General features: G+C 38.3%; 1 protein-coding gene across 4 annotated transcripts in view; it reads right to left on the bottom strand.

Annotated features, from left to right (window-relative positions):
* Positions 1-4,352: 4,352 nt before the first annotated feature.
* The window catches only part of LOC111262047 (uncharacterized), a 24,678-nt gene continuing 17,912 nt past the window's right edge, over positions 4,353-11,118 (bottom strand). The window contains exons 1-5 of one of the 4 annotated variants that reach the window (XM_022836020.2): positions 8,096-8,294; positions 6,331-6,435; positions 6,012-6,131; positions 5,419-5,578; positions 4,353-5,062 (exon numbers count right to left, since the gene is read on the bottom strand). In XM_022836020.2, the coding sequence (XP_022691755.1) occupies positions 4,860-5,062; positions 5,419-5,578; positions 6,012-6,107 (459 nt within the window). In that variant the 5' untranslated portion in view covers positions 6,108-6,131; positions 6,331-6,435; positions 8,096-8,294 and the 3' untranslated portion in view covers positions 4,353-4,859. Of the gene's footprint in view, positions 5,063-5,418; positions 5,579-6,011; positions 6,132-6,330; positions 6,448-8,095; positions 8,295-11,118 lie in introns of those variants that run through there. The other 3 variants (XM_022836022.2, XM_086968926.1, XM_022836021.2) reach the window with 3 other exon arrangements.

Raw genomic sequence — 11,118 nt, 5'->3', positions numbered from 1 at the left:
CAATAAAATTTACTGTTCCTAAAAATTTCGGAATATCCTCTTCATGTATAATATATTATATATATTATTATATATTATGTTATATATTATAGTAAATGTTATATATTATTAGTAAATTAATACTGATAATATATAACAGATATGAAATAATAATGAAGTCATTATTTTTATTTTCTCTAGAACAATTTCAGACTGCCCGCTACGATTACCCGTAAATTGAACGTATTACAATTGAATAACTAGTAAATTGTTCTAACGTTTATTCAGCTTATTCTCGTTTTTTGTTTCATAAAACGTGCTTGCATAGAATCGATTTGAGTTCATCCGCGAACAACGCATGAATTCGAAAATTCTTCAGTGGGATCGTTCTCAAGCCTTTTGTTTGTATATATTGTTAATTGAATCTTCAGCTAATCTTGCAACTTTAGGGTCGTCATAACCGTTCTAAATGTAGAATAGGAAACGGCGTAGCTGAAATTTGCCGAATAGCACCTTATGTATAACATACATAATAAGTGACTAATGAAAAACATTATAAACATTGGTTTACCTTCTACTATACAACATGACAAAATTAAAAGCTCCAAAAAAAAATGCTCCAGAACTTAAATGTGTACCCAGCAGCTTTAAAAGCCCACATGTGTGCAGAATGGGCCTACGCTGTAGCACGCGACAGGTTTACATCCATTCGGCGTGATAGGTTATCACCAAATATAACCTACATGAACTACCCAGTCATTTACAATAGCTTCATCATTTAGTCAAAGACGCACACCATCTTGGGATTACATTTCTATGAGTGTTTTATCCAGTTCCTTTATAACGGGTGACTGAACATTTTTTAATGCCGTACAGCTACGTAACTTCGAAACATCGCATACAAACTTTGAGCTCTTTTGATTTGATAGACCATTGAAAATTGCTCTTTGACTCTTGATAAATATAATCGTCAAAATCTAATTCTAGAAATCGATGCGTCGTACAGATAGATGATTGACAGCGGTATAATCCTGATACAACGATTCAATAAAATCTTGTGTAGTGTTTTCAAGGAATTAAAAAAGCTGTCCACTGCGATAACCTTCGAGACGAACATGATAAGCAACCCGAACCTATTTGTAAAACTACCATAACAGATCTCGAACGTTGAACGCAACGATCCGTTGATGATTACCTTGTATGTATGAGTTTTTAGATGGCTAAAAAAAGGGCAGTTAGGCCTACGTGCTTTGAAACTTCCTCATTAGCTTCTAACAAGAACAATTTTAATCACTGCCTTCGAAGACCACCACAATCGCTGATATTTCAAGACGCTCGGTACCACTACAACATTAGGATAACACCAACTTTCAATATCGGCTCGTTTGATCTTTCGATTGTCGTTTAATTGGGCTTACAAACATCATGTATCTGTGGTCGTGCCAACCAGTGTTGTATCTCTGTTGTTTCAGAAGTCCATACGCATTGCAACCGCTAAAATCGAAGGTTGCTTTAAAAGTAAAAAGTGAACTACGGCTACGGTGGGGTAAGTCGTCATATTCAACGTAATAGAAACGGCAAATATTACCGCTACATCAGGTATCTGGTTAACCTTTGGGCCAATGAGGCAAGCGACAGTCAATCACTCACCCGTGGATTACTCTCGCAATTAGCCGATACTCTTATGGTCGATAGGAAAGCATGAGCAATAAGTGAGATCATGGTGACCCAATTACTAAGCTATTTGTAGGACCAATTTTTCGTAACTTACAAATAGTGGCAGATGAAAACGTGTGTGGTAAAAGTTATGTGCTCAAATGCAACAAATAACTTCTTGGTAAAATTTCGTGTATATCGAAACAGGCAGTGTTTCCTGGAGCAAACACGTTTTAGCACGGTCAGCCGACTGTCCTGCGGTAAGACAACGTCTCATTTTGATCGTCTTTAGTTTTACGAGCTTGGCATGTCAAAGGAACCCGGCTACGGTGGGTAAACAGATAGACATTGCAAAGGGATAGGTAATGCACCAATGCAATCGTACCATCCTCAGCTGCCAAGGTATGGAGAACTAAACTGCGGCAAACATTGGATTTTGTAATGATTGTGACGGCTTCGAAAACTCAAGTAGTTAGTTGCTTGTCCAATGTAATACACATTTAACAACATGTGCGCACTACCTAAGGGGTAGATTAATGAAAATAGTCTAAAAAAAAAGTCATTCTAAATGGCGATAAATAAACAATAAATTTACGATGATCCGAAAAAGCATTGTCTATCCAGCAGATCGAGTCTTCTCTGCCAAAACGAACGTCAGGACTGTGAATGTATGTTCTTCGGAAAGTTTTAATTATGAGGCCATATCAAGCAGCATGACGCGTCTGATCATCGACCGTCGATATTATGTACAGATATTTGAATTTGTCAAGTTTAGCTATGAAGACATCAGTTAGAAGGTAGACATGACGAACTCGTCAAGCCATGCAGACAAAATTTTATTATCATCTTCAATAAAACCTGCAATGATCATTCTCTCGGCATTACCTATAGATGATAGGCTAAGTTCATGCAATACAAATGCAATAAAAATATGACCATGGAATATATGGATTAAAAGAGAACCGGTGGATCAAGTGCATCGGAATAGATTAGGAATTGTTCCCAAGTTCGAGTACCTGAGCTATCAGTACATCGCGACCATAAACAACCTATGAATTGTTGCCAGAGCTCGATTGTTTAATCGATTTCTATTGAAATTACTAATCCGGTTGTTACTTACCCGACAACTTGGACGACTAACTTTCTAGTTCGAAGAACAGGAGTCGTCCGATTAAATTGGGCTACGCGATATATGCACACTTTGGACAAAACTTTCGTACCTTTGTGCATCAGCACGGAAATATGGATAAATGATAAACCCATGAATAATCATAATAGACATTTAGTCAAAATAAGCGGCAACTTTTATACATCTGCATGTGTACAAAGTAACTCCCGGTAAGCACGAACCATTATCCTCAGGAGGCTGGAGAAGCGCTTTGACATGATACCGACGCCTCAGGACAACTCCCCATAGATTGCACTTTTAACTGCCACTGCTGATAATGAATTTTCGTGGCAGTTGCCAACTGTACTGCTAGAATCACCTGGTATCGGCCTGAAGTAGGGTTCACGTTTAGGATCACCTGGCACGATTTAGACTGCTAAGTTAAGTTAATCTCGGTACCAATTTGATATCGGCGCCTTTGCCTATAACCCTTTAGAATCCCATTATAGAATCTAGTTACATGCTATAAGGAATACAGTTGGCCCCGCAGCAGATACAAGAATAAGTAAATCATTACTACAAGCGATGCATATTGTCAGAATATACTTATATCCTCAAAATTATAAGTTTCCAGCTTCAATTTGGATACGGGTCCTCGTTAAATATATATTCTGGTGATAATTGCGCATGCGTGAACGATGCTATGAGCATTTCAGTCATGTTAGACACTGAGCTGTTGTTTAACAGTCGGCTGTGCCAATCGATATTAGAATAAATATAAAAAAAACCTGAATATGAAACCGTCATTGAATTCTTGCATTCAAAAGCCTCAGATTAGTACCAACACGGACTCCATCTATGGTAACTCTGCGCTTTCGTTTACTGCCGTGAGATTTAGCGTACTAAATTTAAGCGTGGTCGTACCTGTTTAGTTCACGATAGACAAGCAGGAAAGTTGAAAACTGTGACCTCTATCGGTAATATCGAAAAGGTTTACTAGATAATGCTAGACGATCATTGAATTACGATTAGGGAGATAATGTGGGCTGTGGGTATCTCGTAACAAACGTATTTGTCGTATATTGACAGAATATGTAGGCATGAGAAAAGCTAACCGCTTGCTGGGCGCCCTATTTGCCCACTCAACACTAAAAACGGATTAAGGTGGATATTTCCGAAGTCTCGTTCAAGCGGTTCAAGCGACATGTATCGATTATTAATAGTAGATGAAACGCAGACATGCAAGTGTACTCCTGAGAGATAGTGGCTGCAAGAGATAAATCAACCGAGAAGAAAGCGAAGACCGTTTCACGGACGGCGAAAGCGATGATAACTGTTCTGTAGGATAGTAACCGATTTCTGCGAAACGTTTATTTTGAAATAAGGAAAACAATTACGGGGGTATACTACTAAACATGGCTTTTTAAGCTGAAAAAAGAGATTGCTGAAAAATGCATTTAAAAAATAAGAACGTTGCTCCACTAAAAGAACTAACCGTCATACACTTGAAATTCACAATTGGATGGGGTTCGAGTTGATGGATGGCCCAGCGTATTCATCGGTAAGGGCCTTAGCGATTTTTTTAATGTTTTTTCGGCTCGAGGTTTTACCCGGAGGACAGGAAACACTTCTGTCAGATGAGAGAGACATCATATTTGTTAACGCCTCTTTTTTACGGCTCAAGATTCCAACCACTATTTAGACTGCGGGTTAAAGAGACGAGAGGACCCACAGAGAACTCTGTTCAGATATGCAATAGCATTTGACAAAAGAAGGACTTGTTTCTCCATTAGGCTTGAAGCTTTAATTTGGACTTCTTGAACGTATGTATAAAAATTGCTATATACAAGCGAGTAAGTTCATTAATTGAATACTAATTACAAGCTTTTCTTTTGAAAAACATGGAGTTTATTAGCAATTTTAGATCAAGCATGTGTGTTAGTGCACAATCTGCAAGTAATCACATGTAAGCGTAATTAAAATTGCTTCTTGTACCATATTTTCCGCTCCGCTGGAGAATTATCTGCTCTTGTAGGTATCAAGGAAGCACACACACACACACACACACACACACACACACACACACACACACACACACACACACACAGACACACACTTACAAACAGAGTAGACCACTTCTGCAGACTTCGCAAAGGTGCCTTAGGTGGGGCTTGACTTCCGACTTGCTATTAGTCCGCTTTTCTTGAGGTCCATTCTTAATTCTTTCAAAAAAACGCTTGATGGTGTCAACCACAACGGCTTTCTGTTCTGTGGCTTTGAATTCCGGCGTCACTCCCACTTCTGGACAGGATCGGCAGTCTATAAAATTTCAGAGAACAAATAAGGAGTAACATTAGAATCATACCTCGTTTCCAGGGTGTGTCATTAAACGATAGAGAGGTCTATCTTATTAGAAAGGGCATGTTAATTTCAGCTTATACCAGCGTAAATCAGTAATTCATGTCAGGATTTTTTAAAAGAAAGCAATAGTCTAGTAAAAACACTGTACATGCTTCATCGATCGTATTTTGCTTTGAAAGATCTGACACGATTTCTGAGTAACGTGTCACCTGCCTAAAATATAAAACTGCTCTTAATTAAACAAGTTGAATCAGAAAAAGGGCACATTTTATAGTCGTACATTAATCTGCTCTCAATATTCGAATAGTACTCACACTGCCTCCACATCTTGCTGACGCACAGGTTCTTCATATCGAATGTTATGCACGCTCTGTACGAGGTCCATCCGTGTCCATTCGGACAAAAGTATCTTCCATAACCAAATGTGTAAACAATCCGCACTTTTTTGTTGGCAACGGCAGCTATAGCTTGTATCTGTTGAAGCATCCCCACGAAATTCATTCACTTAACAAAAATTTTATAATACTTATTGCTAAATCTAAAGCTAAAGCTAAAATCAGCTTCGACATACGTCAGATTGCTAAGTAAGTAAAAGAATAAAAGCTTCAATAGTTTAGTAAACTTTAAAGATGGGCGTGTAGCGCTCTTTTAGAGTTCTGATCGTCCTGATCAACCTCTGATGAAGCAAACATTTCTGACGCGCGCCAGGCCACCACGACGATGTTCTATCCTACGAACTTACCCGACAAAACTGCTCCATTTTGGGTCGTACGTTACGCTTTTTCTTAATATATGATCTCATCTGAGAACATCACATGTTGCTATTAGTTTTCAACCAAGAGCTTTAATGGCAAATAGGGTGGGTACATTCATGTAGGTACGTATAATTACAGTATTAGCTACTTACTTCTGATTCACATTCTTGATGAACAACTTCCTCTTTCAGTAAGACGTTGAGGTTCTCTTTCTGCTTGGCTGTGGCATTTTTTTTGCGACGTGCCATATTCTCGGGTATTGACTGTGCTACCTATGAGTGAAAATCAAAGGTGTACCGACTCACTCCGATGTTCAACAGAGTTTCAATAGGCTAAATAAAAATGATGTGTTGCTACATATAAGAACAGGTCAGAAGTGGTTCACTAAAAAATCGTCACACAGCCCTGGGCAATGCTCGAGGATTGTCCGGAATCCGAATAAGCCAGCCAGTAACCTTTATGTAGACTTACGCTGTCACTGTCGAACCTCTGAACTATGATTTATGCGAGCCTGGTTAAAATCACTCTAGACTAGCTAGCACATGTTGCAGACGTCGGCCCAATAGTGCACCCGTACTGAAAATAAGATGGCCAATATATGTATATATATATGTATATTCGCTAATCATATAATTAGAGATGCTAGTTGATGTATATTAGAATGGTACCATCCGTTTAGGATTAGCATAGCTATAATAAGGTTACAGTAGGTTTGTAGTTTAGCTTTTATTTTGGCACTTTTGCATTTGTCGCGCATCTAATGAACTATGTAATCATTCGAAAGTCTTCTTCCCCCTACTTCTCACTACAGATGGTGAAGATATTTAATTGCTTGCTGTCCCTACTTCTCCTTAGTGGCAACATAAGATGAAATTGTGTCGAGCTTCACTATTGACATTTTGTTCTCATGTTTGTTGACATTGAAGTTCTAGTCAAAATGTTCTATCAAAAAAGTAAATTTGGTAACATTTTAGTAATACGTATAAGTTTGTTCCACGCTAGTGGCTGGGGTTCCAGCTAACAACCCCAAGTGCATTCTATATGAATTAAACTATGTAACAAAACATTATATGAAAAATGTAATATAAACAATTGTTTACACTCCCGTTTGCCGTATTGTACTTAGGTTATGGATAGTGGCCTGCAAACCATTTGTCGTCTGCAGTTTAAACTTTAACATCTTAATAACTGAAAAAAAAACACCTGTGATTGTATCGAGTTAATCAGATGGTTATTACACGACTAGAACAAAAAGAAGACTGCGCTTGTATTCCTACGACGTCGGTTTAGCATCGGATCAGTGTAATTTGCAGCTGCAAAAATCTATTTCCAAATCGAAAAAATTGTCTCGGTAAAGGCACTAGATGTCTATAGTTTCCGTCGTTAGAGTTTGGATTTACCTAAGGAGAAGAGTTTTTGTTCACGCCGATGGTTCTGTAAGATCTATTTTAAGAAAGCCTTTCGTAAATTTATTTCCATGAACTCATATAACAGGTACAGATATTAAACACACGGGCCTATAGTAAATGATATCTAGCAGCGTCGCCTTATATGTTGCTTTGAACATTAGTTTCCCTACTCGTGACTAAAAGAATTGATATAATATTATCGTTATATCCTTATAGATTGAATGTATAAACATTTTGTTACCAACTTCTGTGTAACATAAGCAGAAGCTCAGCTTTGCGATTCCTCCGTAAACTCGTAGCGTGATGGGTATATATATATATATATATATATGCGTGTATTTTTTTTAACTTTTGCGGTAGCTCGACGTAATTTCGCCATGGTAACATGTGATATCTGCAAGGTGCGGATGGATATACGCTCTCCCAAACACATGCAGGAACAAATTGCAGTACAAGAAAGCGAGTATTGATCTATTTCGGTTTGCGACCGGTCTAAGTGACGCCCGTACCGGGTAATTTAATCTTCCCTCAATTTTCGTGTTGTTTCTCACTCAAGTTTATTTTAAAAGACGCGCTTGAAGCTCATTTCTTGTATATTATTAATACAATTGCTGGTAAATCTATCATAACATATCATAATTGGTACATTCTATAGGTAGCATGCCATATTAGCAGCGCTCATGTCTATAGCTTTCAGACTCAGCAATCGGTGATCTCTGAAGCTATTGCGATCAATAATTGCTACGGCAGAAGTTTCTGTGGAGAAGTCTGATAAACAATTGTTGTAAAAGTTATTGGCTAATTGGATAAAAAGTTAATACACTTACCGATCCAGTGTGATGCTATGCTACATTATCCGGGCAGAATTTAGAATACAACCCATTATCAAACACTGCATAATTTTACAAGGGGCTCCTGGTAACACACGCAAAAACGGTACTTCTATCGAACATAATGATGGTACCTACATAAGGCTGGATAGAGACTATTATTAGGGCTATGTTAAGTCAGGCGTTCAATGATCAACTGACGCTATTCTGATTTCTATTTCAACACAGATTCCAGTTCCCTTGGCGAACAATGAATACTCTATATATCCTTCTCGTGTTGTCTGAATGTCGATCTCGACATTAAACCGTTCTTTGTGTACAACTGTAAACATATATAAGTTCATAGGTCATTTTGTTATTTCTCATTTTCTCATTTTTGTTATATTTCATACGTGTAGAAACAAACGGATGCCGAGATTCTTCCCGACAACCATGGAGACACATGGATTCAACGAACTAAGTGTTTTGTTAGAATTATTTAGGCATTTCCTTATCTACTCTATTTCAAAACTCTGGCTTTCTGTGTGTTCAGATACATCTACACATAGCGCACACAAGAATATCTAACGGAGGATTTTTATATACGTTTGACATAGTGCGTATATTCCTCTGGTAGCTATGCGTTCGCGGTCGTTGTAAAAATCGAGTATAGTTTTGGTGACTTTTCGTCACCAAGACTATACCGGATATTTTCAAATATTAACCGCAAAGGACTATTGAGATGACCTGTTTTGAATACATTATCATTTTTACAAAATATTCAAGCTTGAAATTGCGAAAACAACAGATTCAATCAATTACAATGTCTCAGGCTAAACATCCAACCTGAAAACATAAATCTGACGCGCTTGAAATTTCCATTGCTTCATTGAGCCTCTTGCCCTAGAATCGTATGCTTTCTTTTTCGCTAATATACCCCGGTCAAATTTTAAATGTAACACTTTGCCTTTGTTTTCCTATCCTCTCTAGTTTTATATTCAACTTAGATTTGCGCGCAAAGGTTGCATTTTATTTCCTGCTAGAAGCTGTCGTCCCCCAAAAAGCATAACAGAAAACGTCTCACACAGAAATAGAATCTGGCAAAGTATTGCCTTCAAACTGGGTTATTTTTTTAGTGCTCACAATAATATTCATTGTAGTCACTAGTTGTAAAAAAATAGAAAGAAAAACACCCTGCCCGAGCAGAAAACCCCAGTGAGCTTTTGGTCTCGTTAGAAGTATAAACGAATTTTGTTACCTCGATTAGAAGACTCTCAATCGTTCTTAGTGCCAAAAAATAGCAGGTGAAGAGTTTTACTAAATTTTATTAACATATAAATCTAGCGTAGCTCATATCTCCCCCCTTATTCTTCAGTCTTAGCAGGTAGAGAATGTTTATTTTCGCCCGGTACTACATTGAACTTCTAGACGAAGAACTCCGTCTATGAATTCAGGTCTTGTTCTCCGACTTACGACAGACTTTTACGTCGCTTAATCGCCAAACAATTATAATAAAAATCTAATTTCTAGTCTAAGAATTTCAATGTATGAATCATTCAAATCTCTCGCATGGGTCAACTATAACTGAGTGCTAGACGTGATTTTGTTTACCGGCGGTACGCTAGTGGCGTGTTGCACTAATGCATCGAATAGTACGCGATAAAAAAAATTCACGCATAATTTTACACCAACGAGGTAAATAGCAAATGTTCGAGATTCAGTTGAAAAAACGGTGCTATCTTTCCGGGTTCATGCCTACCATTCGGATGGCTGACAGTAGCCGGAAAAAGGACGGATCGCTTGTTTGGGTTTGTGTCGCAAATAAGATACTTCTCGCACTTTTGTCGTCGACGGTAGCGCCAGTCAGACTAGCAAGTGGCGGTCGATGTTCAAACGGCAATGACCCCTCATACTACGCTAACAAACACGCTGATATCATAAAGAAATCAGACGTTCATTAAAGGCGCTTGTGGAAGACAACGCGTTTAGAAATGCTGCGGTTCGTTGCATGCTACAATGGACGCCATTCGTGTTGATCCAATGAGCGATTCATTAACAAAATCCACTAACTGATGAGGGCACCAAACGGTAGACGGCGAAACTTGTTAGAAAATCGAAGGCTTCTATGAACGCTCGGTGATACTCGCTTGAATGAAATGAATTTATTAGCGGGCTCTGAATGTACATTATGGGTTTAGCCATTTCAAGACCACATTCGATATCGTCCTGTTGATATAAACTTTTACCCTTCGATCCAACGATTTGCAAGGTATTTCCTCGATGAGAATGCGCTGCATTATGTACCTAGTACATCATATTTTCTTTGGATTCAACAATAAACATAAGTCGCGTAAGCTACAGCTCAGTCATACAGCATGAAGACGGTAACCGATATCGTTACGTCATTGTTTTCCTCCGAAAAAACTGAAAAATATTTCCCTAATATTCACCAACGACAGTGGATGTTCCTATGGTATGTTAGAGGATAACTCAGGAACAATTCTGATAAGAAGTGGGCGCGAAACCGCCAAAGTTAGGGTCTTTTTACACCTCCAAGCGTCTTCTATCTGAAGCTTGTTAGTTTATACCTGGAGCGTCGATCCACCCTCTATAGTAATATAATAAATAGTAGATTTTACGTAATGATATCTAGGATTTTGACTGCGGCGAACGACCGCTACACACGGACATCTCTAGGACTGGATATCTTGCCTTTAAAAGGCGCTACGCATTTAAATATTCGTCTCATGTATCAGCAGCTTGCACCTATACACTTAGTCGAAATGTACGATTGAAAAAATATTGCCATCGCCTATGAGCGTCTTCAGGCCCGCTTATTGTGGAACGATTTTGAGAACCTACCGGAACATACTATGCTAATTATTAACTAGCGTCTATCACTGCAAGAAAAGGTGTTTGAAAGAAGAACTCAACTTAACCCACAGTTCTCTAACGTATGCACTCATTTTATCTTTTACGTTAGACTAATTTCTATACGACGATGAACAGCAGCTCAAAATTTATTGTCTTTTAATTGAAGA

The sequence above is a fragment of the Varroa jacobsoni genome, unplaced genomic scaffold, assembly GCF_002532875.2.
Source record: "Varroa jacobsoni isolate VJ856 unplaced genomic scaffold, vjacob_1.0 scaffold_624, whole genome shotgun sequence".
NCBI lineage: Eukaryota > Metazoa > Arthropoda > Arachnida > Mesostigmata > Varroidae > Varroa > Varroa jacobsoni.
Note: the sequence above shows the minus strand (reverse complement) of the source record. Positions and strands in the feature narration are given on the sequence as shown.